Source organism: Suillus bovinus (genome assembly GCF_016758785.1).
Source record: "Suillus bovinus strain UH-Sbo-P2 chromosome Unknown EDB93scaffold_14, whole genome shotgun sequence".
In the NCBI taxonomy this organism is placed as follows: domain Eukaryota; kingdom Fungi; phylum Basidiomycota; class Agaricomycetes; order Boletales; family Suillaceae; genus Suillus; species Suillus bovinus.
Genome location: NW_024542070.1, coordinates 580,812 through 602,974, shown reverse-complemented (window position 1 = coordinate 602,974; position 22,163 = coordinate 580,812). Strand labels below are relative to the sequence as shown.

At 45.0% G+C, this 22,163-nt stretch overlaps 9 protein-coding genes across 9 annotated transcripts; 3 read left to right on the top strand and 6 right to left on the bottom strand.

The window, feature by feature from the left end:
- Positions 1–3,063: 3,063 nt before the first annotated feature.
- Positions 3,064–3,673, top strand: EDB93DRAFT_1081558 (uncharacterized protein; the record flags this gene model as incomplete). Its single annotated transcript, XM_041445629.1, has 2 exons — positions 3,064–3,219; positions 3,296–3,673. Coding segments are annotated over 2 exons (534 nt in total), but the record flags the coding sequence as incomplete, so codon positions are not given.
- Positions 3,674–4,714: 1,041 nt separating this feature from the next.
- EDB93DRAFT_1081844 (uncharacterized protein) lies at positions 4,715–5,044 on the bottom strand (the record flags this gene model as incomplete). Its single annotated transcript, XM_041445652.1, has 2 exons — positions 4,715–4,785; positions 4,819–5,044. Coding segments are annotated over 2 exons (297 nt in total), but the record flags the coding sequence as incomplete, so codon positions are not given.
- A 492-nt stretch (positions 5,045–5,536) lies between these two features.
- EDB93DRAFT_1081837 (uncharacterized protein) lies at positions 5,537–5,758 on the bottom strand (the record flags this gene model as incomplete). Its single annotated transcript, XM_041445651.1, has 1 exon — positions 5,537–5,758. The coding sequence occupies one exon, from the start codon at positions 5,756–5,758 to the stop codon at positions 5,537–5,539; it is 222 nt and encodes a 73-aa protein (XP_041309862.1).
- A 537-nt stretch (positions 5,759–6,295) lies between these two features.
- Positions 6,296–7,141, top strand: EDB93DRAFT_1248522 (uncharacterized protein; the record flags this gene model as incomplete). The annotated part of the gene is made up of 3 exons (XM_041452727.1): positions 6,296–6,523; positions 6,589–7,007; positions 7,063–7,141. The coding sequence occupies 3 exons, from the start codon at positions 6,296–6,298 to the stop codon at positions 7,139–7,141; spliced, it is 726 nt and encodes a 241-aa protein (XP_041309861.1).
- A 2,343-nt stretch (positions 7,142–9,484) lies between these two features.
- On the bottom strand, positions 9,485–9,993 carry EDB93DRAFT_1049270 (Pantoate-beta-alanine ligase; the record flags this gene model as incomplete). The annotated part of the gene is made up of 2 exons (XM_041444656.1): positions 9,485–9,780; positions 9,855–9,993. Coding segments are annotated over 2 exons (435 nt in total), but the record flags the coding sequence as incomplete, so codon positions are not given.
- A 1,577-nt stretch (positions 9,994–11,570) lies between these two features.
- On the bottom strand, positions 11,571–11,855 carry EDB93DRAFT_1081551 (uncharacterized protein; the record flags this gene model as incomplete). Its single annotated transcript, XM_041445628.1, has 1 exon — positions 11,571–11,855. A coding segment is annotated over one exon (285 nt), but the record flags the coding sequence as incomplete, so codon positions are not given.
- Positions 11,856–12,395: 540 nt separating this feature from the next.
- Positions 12,396–14,379, bottom strand: EDB93DRAFT_1248520 (uncharacterized protein; the record flags this gene model as incomplete). Its single annotated transcript, XM_041452726.1, has 9 exons — positions 12,396–12,626; positions 12,675–12,959; positions 13,039–13,344; positions 13,377–13,445; positions 13,496–13,690; positions 13,736–13,833; positions 13,879–13,991; positions 14,077–14,263; positions 14,313–14,379. The coding sequence occupies 9 exons, from the start codon at positions 14,377–14,379 to the stop codon at positions 12,396–12,398; spliced, it is 1,551 nt and encodes a 516-aa protein (XP_041309858.1).
- A 639-nt stretch (positions 14,380–15,018) lies between these two features.
- Positions 15,019–18,146, top strand: EDB93DRAFT_1239624 (uncharacterized protein; the record flags this gene model as incomplete). Its single annotated transcript, XM_041451662.1, has 10 exons — positions 15,019–15,157; positions 15,220–15,473; positions 15,531–15,692; positions 15,742–15,885; positions 16,059–16,228; positions 16,277–16,308; positions 16,336–16,412; positions 16,464–16,709; positions 16,761–17,223; positions 17,509–18,146. 10 exons carry the CDS (start codon positions 15,019–15,021, stop codon positions 18,144–18,146), a joined length of 2,325 nt encoding a protein of 774 aa, XP_041309857.1.
- A 2,023-nt stretch (positions 18,147–20,169) lies between these two features.
- Positions 20,170–20,484, bottom strand: EDB93DRAFT_1248518 (uncharacterized protein; the record flags this gene model as incomplete). The annotated part of the gene is made up of 1 exon (XM_041452725.1): positions 20,170–20,484. One exon carries the CDS (start codon positions 20,482–20,484, stop codon positions 20,170–20,172), a length of 315 nt encoding a protein of 104 aa, XP_041309856.1.
- Positions 20,485–22,163: the final 1,679 nt, after the last annotated feature.

Below are 22,163 nucleotides of genomic sequence, written 5' to 3'. Positions count from 1 at the left end.
GGCTAAAGCCGGCTCTGATTCTCGGGCTTGACCGAAACTCACAAGTCACGCTGCTTACGTAATCGAAACTCGGTCCGGCTTATACAGCCACGGCAAGTAGCTGCAAGCTGGCTCAAGCCTGTGTAGATAATTTTGGCGTAATTTAAATTTAGAAACATTATCGATCAATTATCGACAATCCAAGTAAACGACTTAGTTCCCAAGATCCTTCACATACAACACAAATGGCACCCCAAATGGCGGTACATTGTACCTTTGTGATGTTTGGACGTGTGTTAAGTCCAAAAATAGGTCCATATCGCACACGCCAGGAAAGCCAAGCAGGTGACAGCAAGGAATGCAGAGATGTTGGGGGAGACGAGAGGTTCGCAGGATCGAGAAGTGACATTTGTTTATGTGTCGGGGCATCCGTCGAGGTTTCGGATTGCGTTGGCGAAGGTACTCGGGTTCAGGGTCCGAGAGAATGAGTGAGTGCATTCTACAGCATATCCTAAAGATGATTGAACTATTTCAGTTAGTAGCAACAATAATGTGCATGCAAATGCAAATGCACTGAACACCATGCTTGCTCCGTCGAGGGATATGAGGAATATAAGGTTGGTCGTCTCCTTCTGCAATGAATCCCCCATCCCCTTGTCCTCTCCCTTCTCAGACTTGCGATGACGTGCGTTCTGATCACTACCCCTAGGATGAGTCAGTAGTTGTACAACAGAAATGTGAATGACGCATGCATTCTGCCACTTTCCGTATCTTCACAAGTAAGGCGTCACCATGCGCAAAAATTATGAACACATTCTTGCGCATCTCAGTGCCAGTAGCAGGATCAACAAAGAGCTCTGTGATATCCGCGTGATTCATGTACAGGTTACCCCTTAGGACACAAACTGTTTCTGACGCGAAACGGCACAATCAGAACCCTTCTGTTAAGCAAAGCTGCACTCAAACAGCAATTCTACGACAAGATCAAAGGTGAAGCCACCCCAGGTACAAATATACCTGATTATCACCTATTCAAAAACCCTCCTACTTATATTAATTGGAGTATTACCCTCCCTGCCAAACATGACAGCGAGCCTCTCACTGCATTGTATGAGGATCTCCAGGAACTGCCCGCTAATCATTAGGCCGAGTCAACACTCCCTTCTTGTAATGAACTTGAGCCAATATTCAATGATAATCTTGAGTTTCTCGAAGCCTGATAGAAGAGCTCCCTACCCCCTCCCCTTCTCTTCCTCACATATTCAGCTCCAACCTCTTGTGGTCACTAGTGCTCCCTTGTTGAACCTTGTATCTCAGGATCCTTGGCAGGGGGCTGATGCCACCTTCAGCTCTACACCTTATCCTTCCCATTTCCCACACACTCATCAATTGCCCACAGAACCCTATGGCCAGATCTGTGTCAAAGACAAGATCTATACTATCCTGAAGATTCTCTTTACCACTAAGAGCCTTGTTGGTCGTGGAACTGTCTGTTATCTGGTTAGTCTGGATGGAGAAGAATACATCATCAAAGATCACTGGGTCCAGGGTGGCGAGGAGAAAGTTATGAATGAAATTAACATGCTAAATATGCCTGGTGTTCCAGTGCTGGTTGTACTCATCATACACATGTTTGCCTCATAATAAATTCCTGTGCTTGCCCCTTTCATATGTCTTGAATGCTGAAGGATTTCATGAGAGTGATTAGAGATATTGCTATCAGTAAGTTTTATTTGATTGTACACGAGTCTTGCATTGATTTACTTGTATTCTAGTCCAACACATGGCAGTAGAACACAGCATTTTGCATTGTGACTGTAGTTTTTACAATGCGATGATCATATAATGATAGCAATGGGCTATTGATTGATTGGGAATTTGCTGTATATATTACTTTGAATGATGAATATTATATTGGTGGTACAGTAAGTATATTTCCCTTGAACACTTGAAATTTTGTTAACTGGTTTATCAGGGCATGATCCCTTTTATGTTGCACGCACTTCTCACCCAAATGGCAAAATTGCAGACCAAGGCAGCACAGCAAGAAGCATGCAAATCCTCTTCCAAAACTTTGGCGCTGCCACCATCTCATGCTGTTTGACTGGCAAACTAAGCACACCAAAGTAATTAGACTTTAACTATTCTCAAGAGTGATGAACTTACTCCAAGATCAGTATCCAATGGCACTGCAGAGCCTTGTGGTGTCATATTGGAGAGTCCAGTGCATCTAGTATGCTGGTAAGCCTCATGTTTGGCAGCCTTAGATGCCTTCTGACGAGCCTTCTCTTGATGTTCCTGGATTTTGGTGGCCTGCTGGTGCTGGCGATTCTCTTTATCCTCGAGAGTCTCAGCTTTAAATCCAATCAATACAATGTCGAAACAAAGAACAGAGGCATCTTACATATATATTGGGCCCTCTTGGTAGGATGGCGATCATGGTGGACTGCTCCATGTTTGACTGCTGACATTCTGGCGGGAAAGATATAGTGCACTGTAGATCCAAACAATTTAGGAGGGAGGAAAGAAATGACAGAAAATAATTTATGTGTCATACCGAAATTGCCCAACAGTTGCAACAGAGCATGTTGGGATGTTAGTCTAAGACATATGCTGATTTTGCACTGAAACCATTGTAAATGTGCAAAATATATAAGAAAGAATCTACCTTTGTGCTAAGTCTCCTTGAATGATGTCATATATGAAGCAAAAACCACGCTGCAACTTCTGTCTCAAAAAGCTGAGTCAACACAAAGACGTAACCTTACACATTCAAAATACTCCAAAATGTCACCAACAATGGGACCTCATGGTCCGTGTTTCTCGTTGATCATCTGGACAGTCAAATAGCCAACCCAAGACCTCAGACACATTGACACTTCCAAACTATGACTATGACATACCTGAAGATGTTGTCTATGAGTTTCCTTCTATATTCAGATATGAGCCCGACAATGTGGAGTCCCTGGCAGATTCTGGCCCACAATCAAAATGTGCAAGAGTAGAAGAGGTAGCAGATGAAGAACCCACACAATTTGCAAAGTCTTCTCATATCATGCAGCAGACATTTTGGGAGTTGGAAAGACAGTGTTCAAAGGAATTTGGGAGGATCAGATTGATGCAGGTCTGGAGGAGAATCCATGGGCACTGTTTGATGATGAAGATGAGTGGGGCCTCGCACAGGGACTTGCAAAGCAAGTCAACAAGACCACAATTGATGAGTTCCTCAAGCTCAGCATTGTAAGGGAATAATATGTCTTGGTGTGCATCTGCTAATTCAGACAATACTGCCTACTAGACAAAAAAGTGAACTCAGCCTAGCTATACAAGCAACTACACATTCCAAAACAAACTCAACAAACTGCCCAAAGGTCCTGGTTGGACTTGTAACATTGTTATATCAACAGGCAATCAAACAGATGGAAACAAGGAGTTCATCACCAAACAACATGAACTTTGGCGCCGAGACCCTGTAGTGTGCATATGTGAGTTGATTGGTAATCCTTCATTCAAGGATTCTCTTGCATGCGTACCAGAGAAAGTATACATGGACTCTGAAGGACAGACACAGGTGTATGATGATGTGGACATCTCTGCCATCTTGTCACGGATGCCCTCACGTTGCTCCTCAAGTAATGTCAGGAGGTGTTCTCTAATCCACCTCAGTCCCATCAGTGATGGAACTGAGGTATGATCCACCTGCTCCAGGATTGTCAGACCATTATTCTCAATGCCATCCTAGAACAGATCAGTCATGAATCAAGGAAATGGAATAAGAATCTTACTAGCCAATGCTGGTAGTGAAAGATACAGCAAGTCATCACCCAATCCCATTGCCATGGTTCGTTTGGGATTGCAGTTTCTCCCATCCACCATGGAGTATCATAGCCGGATACAATCTGGGATGGATCTCCAGGATCTGCAACGTCATGAAACAAACAGATGTGATAGGAAAAGATGTGATCCAGAATTGTATTCCAGGTGTGACTGAGAATCAAATGAAGAATATGAGCAATAGGGCTGGGAATGACCGAAATGATGTTCCTGGCAGCTGGGTACTGGAGGATGGGTGTGACAAAAGTCTGTGGAAGATGTCAGCATTAACCGCCAGTGTTGTCAGGGTCTTACAGTGATCTCCCATTGCAGCCTGGCTTTGAAGTGCCTGATCCGAGCCAAAGGGGGAAGATTGTTGTTTGCAGCCTCCACCTGATATTGGGAGATGGATGCATGGATGCGTGATGCAGACATCGACTTAGTAGCTGAAATGTCTGCAGGAGTGAGAGTGAGGGGCCAGTACTCATTGAGTGAATTCTGATTTTCAGAAGTGGATGCAGGAGAAGGATATAATTCAGGCATGGCTGATGCAGGAGTATCACACTGGCAATGACAATGACAGTTGGTTCAGATGTGAAGATATCATCCACTGATAGATGGATAAATTTTTCAAACTCCAACATGGGCTGACCCAGCCAATTCCTGGAACTAAATTTGTATATCGAAATGGTTGTTATATCTCATCGGCAATAAACCATTCATTCATCTCGGGAATCTATCAAAACGGTCTGCAGGTGTTGAAACGCTGCCTGGACATCCTGCACCAGCAATGAATACATTCGGGATTGCCTTCCGGAGTAGCATGCATGACCTGGAAGTCATTTCATGAATGATTCCTGCATCCGGTCGCCCCATTGGGTTGCTTTCCACAAGAAAAGTTACATGTCCAATCCATCTTGAATTAGACCAACATCAGCTCTTCCTTCCATTGATCCCATAGTGCCTTTGCCTGGAGCCAGTGAACTCGGTAAACTTCATATTCATCCGGTCAGCTCAATGTTGGACATGTCGAGCATTCCTCATTCCATGATTGATCTGGACCACACATGTCGACCTCGACAGACCAGAACCAAGCGAGGGATTCATTTCGTGGACCACAGGCATTTGGATCACCCATGGCAGTGCTGACTTTGAGCTGCTCGTGAAGCAGGGGTTTGTACTTCTGAAGTTGGCCATGCTCTGTGTCAAGTTTCATCATTTGTGTCCTGGTCTTGGTATATATACTCGGATGCAGGAAGACAGCCTGCTGCACTGACGTCACCTGCGACCAAGCTCAAGTTTTCAGGGCTTGAGATTTGGCTTGCCTGACCGTCATTCGGAATAGGACTACCTTGTTGCACAAGTGAATGTGGAGGTTGTGAAGTGCATCATTTGCCTACCCTTCGCAAAGGGACATCTCCAGTGGAATGAGATCCTCTGCTATTAGGAAAAGTCCATGTAGAAACATTTGAATGTCCGGACTCATGGCATTTGGACAATCACAGCATTGAACCTCGAGGCAATGAACTCCGGACTTGTCGACAATGATCATGGTGTTTTCCTTAGGCTGGAACTCTGGTCCCGACACAGATGGTAGATCTTCAGGCTCAAGCTGGCCTTTGGGTTCGTCTCCTTCAAACAAATCCCACCTATTTGCGAGTGCAGGAGATTCTTTGCCATCATGACCAAGGTGTATGATGAGTCTAACATGAGTGAGACAACTTTGCTCAAAGAATTGACCATTCTATTGACTGATCCAGTGGAAAAGATTGCGATGATGTTGACTTCTGCAACATCCCGTGCAATAGAGTGGCTCCCCAAGACAATCTTGACATTTGTAGACCCCATCCTGGTTGCAGACAACAGATCTCCTATCTTCTGGAGGAGCTTCTCGATCCAGGAGGTGATGCAGATATGATTCCTGCCTTGGGAGCGATTGCCTCAGGTAGTCATTCTGGCTCTGCATTTGTTATATTTAGCAAGATTTGAATGACACTCCAACAGTTTACATTCAGCCATTGTTTTTGGAAGCTGCAAAGGCTCAAATGAGCCTTGGTCTTGCTCATAAGTATTATTAGGACAGTCTTCCCAAGTAGGTAGTGCTGGAACAGGCTGAAGTGCTGGTGATTCTGGGGGAGAGTTAGGCATGGACCTGTAGGCATGTCATCTTGTGCTTGCAAGGGGGACCTTGACCCAAGTTTTCCTACCTTTGCTGCCCCTTGCTTCTACCCTGTGGGATTTTTGCAGTGGAGTGCATAGACCTATCTTCATCTTATTTTTGAATGTTGCAAGAACAGCATTAGCTCAGGAAGGTCGCACAAATTGTTATTCCAATGCTATGTTTGTGCAGTATTGGTTGTTCATTACAAATTTATTTCCATTAATGGCATCATGTCCGATATGGGTTGATTAACCAACTGTTAGGCTTTGGTCAAAGTTGAACTTCGAACCAATATTAATTATGCCTTGCTTACCCTCGGCACATTCACCAATCAGAGTCACCATGGCAAGATCAGGTCATTCCACTCACTTGTCTCCTGGAAGCCATAGGGCACATCAACCCCAGACACAGAAGCTCACCGAAACCAAAATTTCCGAGCTGAAGAACTACCTTCCTGAGTGGACTTCTGCGAAAAGGAGCAAGAAGTGGGCAGTTTTCACTGCAATTGCCAGGCCTGCCAGGTTGTTTGCGCCAAAGGTGGACCAAGGGCAATGGAAAAAGAGGGAGCAGGTGATACATCCTTGTTGCGATGCGAAACAAAATTTTTAATGTCTTACACTTCCTTCAATGCTCAGATGTACAAGACTTGGTTGTTCAACAACAAGAAAAAGAAGGAAAGGAAGGACATGATAAAGTATGGGAGGAAATGGACACCTAGGATGGTGATCAACCAGCAGAATTGGGAAGAGGTGCTGAAGAGGATTGAGGATGAGTCCAGGGCAAAGCCAGGAGATCCTGGTATGTTCAAGCATTATGAGGTGGCTGTGAAGAGAGTCATGGCTGAATTGTCTGACGACAAGTTGGAGAAGGCGAAAGAAACTGCTGAAGAATGGTCCAACAACTGTCCTCCTCCCAAGATACAAGCACAGGTCGCCCGTAAGAAGGGACCTGAATATATGGAGCACTTTTTGAAGGAGATATGGAGGCAATGCAGGATGAGAGTGTTTGCATTGTCAGCTTGGAAGAATGAACAGGGTGAGGTGCTGTTCGGGATGTAAGTGAATTTTACTTGTCATTGCAGATCTTTCAACTCAATATATTTCATGCAGGCATGATGATAATGAGGCATTAGGAGATGGGGACAGCTTCATGAAGACAAAGGACTGGGAGGACATCGAGACGGTGTGACAGGAGTATGCGCAGGAACAGTTCGGTGAGTGTTTATGTAACGATTCCACATGTCAAGACATGTTAAGTCCGACTGTACGCCAGACAGCTGGGACACCAGCCAAGCAAATTTATCATATTCAACGGAGCTTTCGTCTGACGCCGGCTGACATGATGATGTCGAGGATGAAGGCAAGCCAGGGGATGGTGATGGTGGGGACGGTCGTAGTTGAGATTGGGGGGGTGGAAATGATGGTAATGGTGGAATGAGTGGAGGGTGAGTGGGCGCCGCTGTTGGTTGCAAAGTCTCCGGCCGAGTGGGCATGTAGAACAGAATGCTGTACAACTTGCCATGGGATGAACACTGGTCGTGCTGATTCTTGTCTGCAACATGTTTGTACTGTTGCCGATGACCCGGGTTGTACTGAGACATAACGTTAGTCGAGGAGTCGAACGCAACCTCAATAAAACACTGGGGAGGTACTACAGTACATTGTAAGTATGTTTGAATTGATAAGAGAAAAAAATGCACCTTTTGGCATTGTTGAAAAATTGTTGTGAGGACCGCCTGCTAATGCAGGTTGTAGAGTAACCAGAATCCCAGGGCAAAGTATTTAAATGTGCGTGGTGGCAATTGCGAACACGTGTTTATAATATGTAACATATCTTATTGAGTATAATGAGCATATGAGGTTAGAATCGCAAATTGAATTAGCCGAACTTACTACGTGGGCAGGTCTTATGATGTTCTTTGTCCCTCAGTTCGAATGAAACGCGCACGGCATCAGTGGCCTTAGGGAATACGCCAGAATGAGGATAATGGAGGCACAGGCAAGCATTGATCCGCATGACTCGAACTCAAAGGAGGATCGACACACTGCGAGCGGCAGACAACGACTTCGATCAGCGTGGCTCAAACTCGAACGAGGAACATGAGACTCACTCACTGCAAACCACGGGCAACAACTTGGATCAGCATGGCTCAAACTCGAACGAGGATCGACAGACTCACTCACTGCAAATGCCAGGCAACAGCTTGGATCGGCGTGGCTCAAACTCAAACTAGGATCGACAGACTGCGAACACTGGGCAAAAGCTTGGATCAGCGTGGCTCGAGCTTGAAGGAGAACCAATACACTTACTTTTTCGGTGGAACTTGAAGGTAGGTGTTGAAGAAGATGGAGGGGCGTAGCATGCTATAGTAAGCAGGTGTAGTAAGTAGCAATAAAGTACATACTATCCATCCCGGCTGAGTCGTCACCCGTCAAGTAACACTTTTGTCACAGTTGGTCACAGCTGCCATTTCTAAGCCCGCTCAGCGCTCAGCAGTGCATCTGACCCAGATGGCAGCTATCTCCGAGTCAGACAAGTCGTCACAGCCATTTGTAGTATCCGTTTAAAGCTCCGCCATGGCAACGTTCGGCTGGCTGTCACCAGTGTAAATCTTGCGTGACTTTGGCTGCTTTCTTTGGGGGTCACTACTGGACAAAAACAAATTAAGACTTGAGTTGACCTGAATTTGCCTAAGATACAGCAGCTCATAATGAATCATGGCGAATCATGGTGTATGATGACCTAGGCATGGTCAAAAACTTACGAAGGAAAACAAATGCAGGGACCTTAGTGCAAGATCAAGGACACGTTCAAAACATATTTTGACCTTGGTTTAACGATTCACCTTCCTATTATTACTAAGGCACCACTCCGAGTCTTGGTTTGAGTTTCACGTACTGTAGGCTCACTGGCTCAGAGCTCAGCACTTCATCAATCATCTTTTACTGTGCATCAGAGAACCTGTGAGAAGAAGATATTGTCATATATTGTTATATATAGGAAAGGTTTTCATCGCATTGGAATATAAAGTGATATAAAGCAAAATATGACTATGTAAAAGCACCATAATCAGCATAATCCCCAGCAAGAACTCACCGGTTTACCTGCTGAGTAAAAGGGTGTAGCCGAAAGCTGGTGGATGGCAAAGTGCTGTTTGTTAGCATCACTCTCAGATGTGCACAGGCCATCGTCACGGTGGTTGACGATTGCGGAAGGTGCCACACTCGCATCTATTTGTGAGCTATCTTATTATACGTTTGAGGTCACCAACTACGATACTGTCGATCAACCTGGTCTTCCAAACCCATAGCGCACCACTCAGAATCACAGGTATATCTCCTGCCAACTGATGGTTCAAAGACGCATCCAAGATGTCGAATGTCTCCGAATCATTCATCTCTATATAATCCAGCCGCATATCCACTGCATCTATGGCAGCCTGTGCTTTTACTTTGTCGATGACAGAGACAGCTTTTGAAACACACCGATCCTTGGATTCGCTGTTCGACCACGCGGACTTGGCATATTGTAGGGCCTGCTTGCGCCTTCCATCTGATGTCTGTATCCCTTCATCTCGACGAACGCTCCCTTTTGTGTTGAAACATCTTGGCTTATACCAGATGGATACATGTCCTGGACTGAGGGTAGAAATATGGCAGAGGCTTTCCTCACAGTCTCGCCCACAGTAACCTGCTGTGCTGTAAGGAGCTCCAGGTCTCCTGGTAAGGTGCGAGGGTACGTGGCGAGGTCTTCATGCGGGGCAAACTGGGGTGGGTTCACAAAGATGGAAAGAACTGTGAGCTCATTTTTGGCCAGTGACCTCTGAACTGAATCGCATGGTTTGAGATTAGTAAGGAGGTATTTTTAGACTTCAGAAAAGAAGTGTGTCAGATGTGCTCACCAAGAGACAGATGTCCGTCGTGAAGAGCTCCCATGAAGCCCACAGATTTCCCCTCATCGAAGGCTCTCTGTCCCCATTGTCTGTATGATGCGACCAACATTAGAAGAGGGATGGGTGATGGCAGAAGGGTGGAGATTGATGTTGACATTGATGGATGAAGTGCCTTGGTGACAGAGCGCCAGATGTTGCACTCACAAGGAGGCGGTCATTCTGAGACAAGGTGATGATATAGACTGGCCAGCTTGTAACTTGGCTTGTGGGATTAGCGAAGGACGGATGTCTGCTGCATGGTTGGGTGAAGGAGGCTGAGTATTTGAAGCTCAAAGAACGAAGTAGTAGATACTCACATGTGCGTTTTCCTCTCATAACACCAACAATGATGGGAGAAAACACGCTCAACATCGACGGACGTAGCTATGAACGCAAGGTTAGAAATAGTAGTAAAAGAGAAGAAAAAACATGCGCACCTGGAATGGTAAGGTAATCAAGATGGCCTTGGTGATCAAAGCGGGTGGAGAGTCAATTCGCAAGATTTGTTTAATGACAAAGACCAATGTGTGTGACCGGCCGAGAGCAAAGCCAGCAGTTCCCTGTGAAACGCGATAGCCTCATCCATGAGTCGCGAGGTTATTTAATGACATGGACCAATCTGTGTGACTGACCAGGCATAAGGCCAGCAATTCCATGAGAAGGGCGATAGCCTCATCTAAGTCTTCATTGTTGCCTCGGTGGCAAAAGCAGGAGGAGAGTCGAGTCGCAATGTTGTGTAATGAAGGGGCCGATCTGTGTGACTGACCAGGCGCAAAGCCAGTGAGTCGCTGTGAAGTGCGATAGCCCCATCCAAGTCTTTGTCATTCCCTCAATGGTCACAGCAGGAGGAGAGTTGTGAGTCACAAGGTTGTTTAATGATACGGACCGACATGTGACCGACTGGGAGCAAAGTTAGCTGCAATAACAAGAACAGATATGTGTGACCTACCGGGAGCAAAGCCAGAACTTCCCTGTGAAGCACGATAGCCTCATTCAAGTCCTGGTCGTTCCCTTTGTGGTGAAAGCAGGAGGAGAGTTGAGTCGCGAGTCGTTTAATGACATGGACCGAGGTGTGACTGACTGGGAGCAAAGTCACAAAAAAAAGGTTACATGACATACCCGTACCCATGCCAATGCCTATGTTCAAGTAAGGATGATGGGGTATGAGGGAGTGGAGGTGTCAATCTTGGTAGAGGCTCAGGGACCGGATAACTCGGAGTAAAAGGGCACTTGGACTGATAGGAAATAATGAAAATCAGTACGCCCAGCGCAATCCAACTTGAAATGCACCATACTCACAGAACCTTCGCCCAAATCCGCCAAGTCCCTACAATAGCTATGATTGCCACTGGTAGTGTGGCCTGTGAGTGTTTGAGTGGTTGGCATTGGATGCGATGCCACAGTGACAGAGGCTAATTTCTCCACCTTTGCATGCACTTTGGCTGCCAGACGCTTTTCGTGAAGCTGTACGCACTTCTCGTAGGCACGGCGGGCTCTGGTGTGCATTGCTTTGCACTGGTTTTGAGGCCTCATCAAATGAATAGCATCAACATTATGAGCTCCACACACACCACAATCATATTCAATGGATGTGCGGCGCTGAGGAGGCATGATGGCCGAAGTCAATGGCTTGGGTAAGTTGATGGTGCTGGTCTTGGCACACTGATTAGTGTCGGGAAGGCAAACTCACCTGAGTGGGGGGGAAGGAGTGAGTGTCGTTACAGATGACCTTGGATGTGAGCATGAAAGCAGATATGAAAAGACGGTGACATGAAGATCCCTGAGCAGTGGGGAAGGAGTGAGTGTCGTCACAGATGACCTTGGATGTGAGCATGAACATGGATATGAAAAGACAGTGACCTGAGGATCCCTGAGCAGTGGGAAAGGAGTGTCGTCACAGATGACCTTGGATGCAAGCATGAAAGCAGATATGAAAAGACGGTGACCTGAAAATCCCTGTGCAGTGGGGAAGGAATAAGTGTTGTCACAGATGACCCCATCAGGAAATCACTGAGTTCCTTATTTGCTCCTTATTTTCCTTAATTCGCACAATAAGGCAAGTTTAAAATAAGGAGAACAAGGAGATCTATTTCCTTAAACTAAGGAAGATAATGAGATCAAAAATACTGTTATTGTGACACATAGAATAAGTATGCTAAGGAGAATCCACTAGTTCAAGGCTGCTAAGGTGAATCCACAAGTTCAAGGCGGCCTATGAAAATATCCAAGAATGAAAATGTATCTGAAAACAAGCAACACAACAAGCGACAATGATAGCGGGAGCAGGAACTGGTAATATGCGATTAATGATATGGGGGGAATAGCAAGTGCGCATGTACTACTACTAGTAGCCAATTAAATCCTGTCAAATATATAACATCAGAGTGAGAAAATTGAGATAAAGAAGAAAAAATTACAGATGTGAATGTGCTTTTGTGGATTCACGGGGACATGGCTTTCACTGTCGATAATAGTGTCCTCGTCTTGAGTCTTGTGGCACGGCCACCTCATCTATGGTTGAGATCGCTCCACAATCTCCTTCACGTGGTTGAAGGGCAGCTCTTTGATCCACTCCATGTAAGCAAGCGTGTCAGTCTCCCAATTACCTGCAGAAAAAGTGGTACCAGTATTGCTCATTTTGTTGGTTGCTTGATTGAGTGTTAATGCAATCTTGTGTTTCCCATGGTCTGAAGTGTTTTCTATGATGAGGTCGTCGCGAGCCAAAATAAGTGCATGTTCGGCCTGCAAATCACTAGTCAGTAAAGTTTACAAAGGGGGTAGTAAACTCACAGTGGCAGTAGTCAGCGCCAGTGCTGTCTGGTATCCAGGTAAGCCAATGTCGAGCGTGTCTATTAACTGGTGTCCTTGGATGACATTAAGGTGTGCAGCAAATATATGCAAGATGAACTCGGATAAGAAAGCTCCAGGTGAATCTTCACTATCTGGGTCTTCGTAAACAAAGCGCGAGTCTTTGAGTTGATATTCTGAATAAGCTTTCCGTGTCTCCAGCATCTTGTATTCATCAGTCCAGGCAAAAAACACCATCAATATGGTGGTAGCAGTCGAGCCAAAATTCTGTGCCACTCAGAGATCCTTTGACAGACCTGCACATATAGTCGGGTCAACTACTAACACAGAACAGAAACTCACTCACCACATTGAAGGTGCCATTACTGCCATCAACCTCAAAGTCTCCCGGTTGCTTGTACACTGAGTAGTAGATATTGTGGAGAAGGTTTGAGAGTGTGTCGTCAGGGATAGTCCACGAAAAGTTGCTGTTTCCAATCCAATACATGACTGTTGGAATGAATTTTGAGCACCATTCCGAGTTCCATGCACCAATAGGCAAGTGTACATTCTTCAGTTTTCCTTTCTTGATGTTGCGAGACCGTGGCAATTGTCCAGTTTCAGTTTTGATGGGCTTGTTTGAATTGGCTGTCTCCACAACACCGACCAACATCTGCAGGAATATGTCAGCATTCTTGTGCATACATCTGTCAACTCTACCCTACAGAAGTTGTGAGCCGACTGCGACTCATTGTTTTGCAGACCTATGGAATCCTGGAATCATAGTAAGTGATTCTTAGAAGACCCAATACTAGGCGACTTACCTTAAGGTTGCCCTGCTCATCCATCATGTGAACATCACCCTCTGCATCCTGATATTCAGCATCTTCATCAGCCTCCGGGTCTTCCTGCATTTTGCACTGTTCCTCAGGTTCAAGTTCTTCCACTGAGATGGCCAATAAGGCACACTTTCTTCCTCTTGGTGCACCATTGATGGCCTCAAAGATGTGTACAACACCCTGCTTTAATTTTAGTATATCCTGTTTGCAAGCAAATTTGCTTACCTGTGCACCACGACACCTGGTCAAGTTATTGTCGAAGTCTAAATCTTCGGATACATTGTCGTCGTCGTCATCAAACAGCTCAAGCCACCCTGGATCGGCTGAAAACAATGTTAGTTGTTTTCTTGAAATATAACTGTACATACCATTACAAGTATTTGGTGGCACTGATGGCTTCAGCTGGGACTTTGCAGCCATGCTGTTAGCCCATTTCCCTACTTTCGCTCTCTCTGAAGGTATGCTACTGAGGGACTCAGACCTACATTTGAATGAGTAGAGCAAATCAAGATAATGAAGAGTGAGTTCTGATAGAAGCAACATCATAATTCAAATTAGGAACTTACATTGACTTGGAAATTTTCCCATCATCAGTGTTTCCAACACATGTCACGCTCACAGCCGTTACACCACTGTTTGACACCTTTCGACTGGCATTGATGCCATCCTTGAAGGCAAGATTTAGACCTGGATGCTTCTTCTTCTGGATATCGGTGTTTTGGGTTGCTGAATTCTTGGCCCGCAATGGCTGTACTGAACAGTAAGCACTCCCTGCCATGGATATCGTAAAGGTTATGCTTACATATTTCATGCCCAGTAGAGGTGACGGCCTCTGCTGCGCTCTTGAGGGTCGACGCTGGTTTCTTCATCACTGGGCATGGGGCTTTGGCTTTGGTCGCACAGGTCGCCCGGGGACGGCATGCTGAATCAGTTGCTCAACAGCCATCTCGTCCTCCTTTGATGCAATTTGCTTTTGAGCATCCTTCAAGGCAGCAGCCTTGGATAATTTCTCTGCTGCCTTCTTGTTTTTTTCAGCTGCAACTACTTCCTTTGGGCGTGATACTCAGTTCGCATCAAGGACTACTTGTCCAGGATGCTTATTAGCATTGCCAGGGCGCGTCGCAGGTCGAGACATGTTACAGAAATGCAAGGGGCATTATAGGCTGTTGAGGTAGAAAGAATGTGACTGCCAGTAGAAAGCTCGGAGGTGATGAAGTAAGTTTTTTTTTCATTCTATTCAATTGAGTGTGTCATAATTTACAAAATTCACACACATAGCAGTAGTTGAAATTACCTCTTAATGCACCATTTTTTGGTGCCCAGCCCATTCAAGTCCATTGGTCAACATGGCCCTGGGGATCAACAGGCTCATTTGTCAATTTCTGAACTGCAAGCGTGTTTTCAGAAACAAGTCAGGCCTCACTCAGCACATACATGCCAAGCATCCATTACCCCCACAAACTCAGGAAGAACTCAATTGAACAGCTCCACCTGCAGGTCCCGGCTTTATGCCTCCAAGGGAACATTCTCCCACTCAAGTGGAAAATTGGGGTATCGACAAGCAGGATGATGCAGGGTTTGTACCTGAGGAAGGCACTTGGGTGGACATGGGGCATTTGTTTCAGACTTTCCATCCACACATGACTGGTAAGTAAGTTTTTGAGGAGTCTTTCATATTATGTCGCTCATATATTTATTTCGTGACTTAGGATGCAAATGCGATGTTAACAGTACATTTATCAACCAGGATGTGCCCCCGCTGCCTCGTACAAATGCCCCATCAACTGACTGGATGCCATATAATGATAGGGTCAAATTCAAGACTGCAGAGTTTCTATTTAAATGCAACCAGATGTCCGCCAAACAAATCAACACTCTACTCGACTTATGGGCCGCAACTCTGATAAAACATAACACCATTGATGCGACACCACTCGGGGATGTCCCCTGGAAGATGTTCTCGGTGTGTTTCAATGGAATCAAACCCAAATGAAATGTGCCACCATGGATGAATGTACAGTATGATGTATGGTATAGAGACCCACTGCAAATTGTTCACAACATGCTCGTGAACCCTGCCTTCGACAGAGGCATCAAATACTCACTGTACCATGATTACACCAGTAACAACAAACAATACTGGAAATACTTGATGTCAGGTGACTGGGCATGGAACCAGGCGGTATGTTTTCAGATATTCATGTTCAGAGCATACTGACAATCATTTGAAGGACCTCATTGCCAAAAACCAAGAGACTTATGGTTCAACATTTGTGCCATTGATTATTGGCAGTGACAAGACAGTTGTATCTGTTGCTACAGGCCAAATAGAATACCGCCCGCTATATCTTTCCATTGGCAATATCCACAATAGTGTATGATGCGCACATTGCAGAGGCATTGTTCTCATCGGGTTCCTTGCGATACCAAAATGTAGGTACCCACACCTATTATTTGTCCTGAATTATATACTCATTTTGTTCATTTAGCTACAAAGGAACACAACAGTGATACTAACTACAGGAACTTTTGACACCAACTCTTCCAGCGGTCACTCGCCAAAATTTTCGAGTCTGTGAAACCATTCATGGAAACTCCTGATGTCATGCACTTCCCTGATTGTCACTTTCGACGAACGGTATATGGTTTAGGTCCCTATATAGCTGATTATCCAGAGCAGGTGTTGCTCTCTGGCATTGTGCAGAACTGGTGTCCGCGGTATGATTATTTTTTCTTTGGTTTCTTAACGACTCATTTTTTTCATAGGTGTCTGGCAAACAGCAAGGACCTCGATGGTGGTCAACCATGTCTGCATTGACATGAAGTGCACACTGAGCTGCTCATTGAACAGCTAACATATAAACAGGTTTGGCAAGAGTACAGTATTATTGGTGATCTTGTCGTATGTTGTTTCCTCAAACTTGGGGCTCAATCTCACTCTTCACACCACTAGCCATTCACCAATGATTATCCTCGAGTGGACATCCACGAGCTCCTCTTGCCAGATCTCTTACACCAGATAATCAAGGGAACATTCAAGGACCACTTGGTTGACTGGGTAGAAAACTATCTAAATATCACACATGGTGCTCGCTGTGCAGCCAAAATTATGGATGACATTGACCGCAGGTATGTAAGTTATTGTATTTTTGCTGGATTTCAGCAGTGGACTGGTGATGACTCCAAGGCCTTGATGAAGGTGCACAGTAGTCTTTTCTTACAAACACTGTACAAGCTGACTCGTATTCAGGTGTACCTAGCTGCAATTGAGGGCCATGTCCCTCAAGACATGGTGTGCACATTTGGTGCATTCCTTGATTTCTGTTATATTGTACAGTGCAAAGCTCTTACTGAAACTGACCTTGTCCAAATCCAAGATGCCCTTGACCACTTCCACAAATACCAGGAGATCTTCAAAGCAACTGGTACTGTCACGACATTCTCACTACCACGCCAACACTCTCTGTGTCACTACATACTACTCATTCGACTTTTTGGGGCACCCAATGGCCTTTGTTCTTCCATTACTGAATCTAAGCACATAAAGGCCGTGAAAGAACCCTGGCACCACTCTAGCAGGTTCAAGGCACTTGGTCAAATGTTGCTGACCAACCAGCATCTAGACAAACTTGCAGCTGCATGCATGGATTTTGAGGCACGTGGCATGCTTCACGGCTCTTGCTTATCTGAGGCTTTGCAAGAACTCCAAAGGTGTATGTGATCTTTTGAACTGACAGTTTAACCATACTCACATCCATAAACAGGTTCAAATGATCACAAGGACAGTGAGTCAAATGATGACATGGATATGGCACTTGAGCGTCTCCCTGGGCGCCTCCAGTTCCATGAACCTCAAAATTAATCCATTGAGGTAGATGCTGGTGACATTCTTGATGGACCAACCATAGTAGAATCCCACATCGAACTTGCAGTGACACCCCGTGAGTCAATTTATTCACCTGTTGACCCTTTCTGATAATGCTTAGGTTGTGTATGAGATGTTTGTACACTTGGCGTTGAACTCAACCTTCTGCACTTCCCTCTCATAATCCAAGAATTCATCCATGACCAGCAACATTTGGACAACCCCAACCCTCCCAAATATGATCCCATGACAGCTCAATTATTCTTGGGGAAGTTGACCATCTTTAACTCTGCTGCAGCATTGTTCTATGCACCCAGCAATCTGAGTGGTACTGGAGGTATGCACCAGGAGCACATCCGGGCAACACCATCATGGCATGGTGGCCCTCGCAGGAACGACTGCATCTTTGCTAATGTGGGCACCAACTTAGACTCTCATATGGGTGGACTTGCAGTTGCACGGGTCTTGTGCTTTTTCTCTTTCAGCAATCGGACATCGCATTATCCCTGCACCATTGTTCATTGGTATTCTCATGTACTCAAGGGACGTAATCCTGACACAGGCGTGTACATTGTCACTCCCACAACAAATGATGATGACACTCCAGATGTCTCTATTATTCATGTCGACAGCATTTTTCATGCTGCCCATCTCATTCCAGTATATGGATCAGACTTTATTCCTATCATCAGTCTGCATGACTCATATGACATGTTCAACTCATACTACGTCAATAAATATGCGGATCATCATTCTTTTGAGATAGCATGATTTAAGGTATGTAATTGTCTGCGTAGATTTCAGTGTATATCCAACTCACATGTTTCTTAGGAAAGATCCGCCTGAGCTCTATCTGTACAGCAAAGGTGACCCAGGCAGATGGCCTTAATCCTCATTATCTGCCTGTCAACCTTCATTGCATCATTCAGAATGACACGTAAGTCTTCCACATTGACCACCGTCTTCTACAAGAATTCATATTTCGCCAGGCAGATGGCCTTAATCCTCATTATCTGCCTGTCAACCTTCATCACATTATCAGAACATCATGCAAATCTTCCAGCCAGATATGCCATCACCAAGTTATTCAACATCGACGTCTCTAGCATCAATGGCATCACCCCAGCACTCCCGGGCATGGAGGATTGTACTGCACGCATTGTCTCAGCTTCATCGTCTACAGGTATACCAAAACATGAGCCAGTGCCAGTACCACTGTCTTCTACAAGAATTCATATTCCATCAGGCAGATGGCCTTAATCCTCATTATTTGCCTGCCAACCTTCATCGCATTATTCAGAACACCACGCAAATCTTCCACATTGACCACCACCCACAATGCTGGATATGCCATCACCAAGTTATTCAACATTGACGTCTCTAGTGTCAACAGCATCACCCCAACACTCCCAGGCATGGAGGACTGTACTGCACACATTGTCTCAGCTTCATTGTCTCCAGGTATACCAAAACACGAGCTAGTGCCAGTACCACCGTCTTCTATGAGAACTCATATTTCATCAGGCTGACGGCCTTCATCCTTATTATCTGCCTGTCAACCTTCATCGCATTATCAGAACGCCACACAAATCTTCCAGCTGGATATGCCATCACCAAGTTATTCAGCATCAATGTCTCTAGCATCAACAGCATCACCCCAGCACTCCCAGGCATGGAGAACTGTACTGTACGCATCGTCTCAGCTTCATCGTCTCCAGGTATACCAAAACACGAGCTAGTACCACCATCTTCTATGAGAATTCATATTTCATCAGGCTGACGGCCTTAATCCTCATTATCTGCCTGTTAACCTTCATCACATTATTCAAAAGCCACACAGATCTTCCAGCCGGATATGCCATCACCAAGTTATTCAACATCGACATCTCTAGTGTCAATGGCATCACCCCAACACTCCTGGGCATGGAGGACTGCGCTGCATGCATTGTTTCAGCTTCATCGTCTCCAGGTATACCAAAACACGAGCCAGTGCCAGTAATACCATCCTCTATGAGAATTCATCAGATGGCCTCAATTCTCATTATCTGTCCCTCCACAGTCACCTTCCCTCCACCCAACTACTGCCCACCATCCACACCAGTATCCAACAACATAACACCCTTCCCATTGTGCTGTAGATCAGCACTCGCCTTTCCGCTGTCAATTACTGCCCACCATGGAACCATCAAGGTAAGTTTTAGTTAAAATTACAAGACATAATGCTCACCCTACATGCGACATGTTCCGTCTCATTTCCTGCACGACAGCCACCTTTTCATCCTCTTCCAAAGCCCCAGCTTCACATCTGTCCCTCCTGCTCTTGCCTCTGCTACCTTTGCAGTCGCCTCAGCCATGATTGCAGCCTCTATACAAGCTGTCAAGTCATCCCACTGGTGCCTCCTTCCTTGCCTACGACAAGCGGATTTCGGAGTCATATAGCATACTAGCATCTCATCAATCAACAATTGACATCACTAGAGTAGTAGTAAATAAAAACTTACTGTTTTTTTTCATTCAAGTATAGCAGTTGATATTGTTGCTGGACACGCACTTATTTTCGAGTAATTGGAACGATAATAAATGTAAATAAACTATAAAATTTTTGTGCACTGAGTACTAGTAGTAGCCTTAATCTCATTGTTGTGCCTTCGCTGCCTTGACCGCCTTGACTGCCTTGACCTCCTTGACCTCCTTGACCGCCTTAGATTTAGCTTAGGTCCTTAGTTAAAGGTTTAAAAACAGTGCCTTATATTCCTTAACTGCGTTGACTGCCTTAGTGCTATTTTTAAGTAGTTTAAGAAACAAAAAGGAACCCAGTGATTTCCTGATGCTTGGATGAGAGCATGAAAGCGGATATGAAAAGACGGTGACCTGAAGATTCAGCAGTGGGGAAGGAATAACTGTCGTCACAGATGACCTTGGATGCAAGCATGAAAGTGGATATGAAAAGATGGTGACCTGAAGATTCAGCAGTGAGGAAGGAATAACTGTCGTCACAGATGACCTTGGATGCAAGCATGAAAGCAGATATGAAAAGACGGTGACCTGAAGATCCCTGAGCAGTGGGGAAGAAGTGAGTGTCGTCACAGATGACCTTTGATGCAAGCATGAAAGTGGATATGAAAAGACAGTGACATCAAGATCCAGCAGTGGGGAAGGAGTAAGTGTTGTCACAGATGACCTTGGATGTGAGTATGAAAGCAAATATGAAAAGACGGTGACCTGAAGATCCCTGAGCAATGAGGAAGGAGTGAGTGTCATTCCAGATGACCTTGGATGCGAGCATGAAAGCAGACACCAAAGACGGTGACCTGAAGATCCCTGAGCAGGTACAGATCAGATTGCTGGTCTACTGGATCTTCAGGTGACTGTCTGTTCATATCCATTTTCATGCTCACATCCAAGGTCATCTGTGACAACACTCACTTCTTTCCCACTGCTCAGGGATCTTCAGGTCACCGTCTTTTCATATTCGCTTTCATGCTCGCATCCAAGGTCATCTGTGATGACACTCACTCCTTCCCCACTGCTGGATCTTCATGTCACTGTCTTTTCATATCCGCTTTCATACTCACATCCAAAGTCATCTGTAACAACACTCACTCCTTTCCCACTGCTGGATCTTCAGGTCACCATCTTTTCATATCCACTTTCATGCTCGCATCCAAGGTCATCTGTGACAACACTTACTCCTTTCCCATGACCCATCCAAATGCCTTTGATCGTCTTTCATCATTGTGGAAACACTACTGGTGGTGAGGGATATAGATGACATAGTGATACATATGTCAATAACATGTATCATCTCATTAATTGATCATCACATGCAGCTGAAAAAAAGTTCACTTTGCAGGAGAAATCAGCTATAGCATATAGAATTTATTAATACAGGTAGCTAGAATTACTCTAAGGTACCTATGACCATCACTTCCCCCAGGTTATCAAAAGATTTTACGAAGATTTGAAAGTGCTGTTGAGAAGTTCAGATGTTGAACGAGATGATATAACACCAAAGTGGCTGAGATTAAGGTTTTTGCTTATGGTAAGCAAAGTGTCGATGTTTCGGCTTTCTCCATTGCAAGCCGGGGCATGCAAAGATTTGTTCATTTATTATCTCAATGAATTCCAGTCTCCTGTAAACATTGTTATTGTTGTATTATCTGCATATACATGTACACTATTGTCGTTATCATCATGATGTTGACTCAAGAGGTGTGCAAATTTGCAATATAGGATATACACCTCTCGCAACTTCGGAAGCCCCCCCCCCACCCCTCTGTCACAGTGACAGTAACGCCAATATATCCATATATGGTGACCATTCGATCATTTTCATCCGGACGCATAAGACAAAAACAATGTTAACAATTGATTGCAAGGGAATGGCGCGAGTACACAACAACGAGAACTACTGTAGCTTCCAGTGCACGCTGTAGAGTACAGACGAACTAATAGAAAGCATTTGTTCTGAAGCAATAGAGACATAATGAGCAATACAAGAAAGTAGTGATACAAAATGAATGCAAACGAAGAGAACATCAAGCAAGTGAGGTGGTAGGCTGCTGAAGTAAAGCACAAACAATGCGAGTACATTTTGCAGGCTTGTAGGAAAATGTCCAGATGAATCAGAATTATTCATGCTATGAGACGTGTAATCTGATTCGTGTTGTGAAATTTCGTGTGAGTCGTTACTGATGCTGGGGGCTGAAGTGTCGTAAATTAATGGGAACCGGCCTGCATGCGATGGACGAGTGTTAGAATACATAATGAATAAAAGTGTGTCTTTGC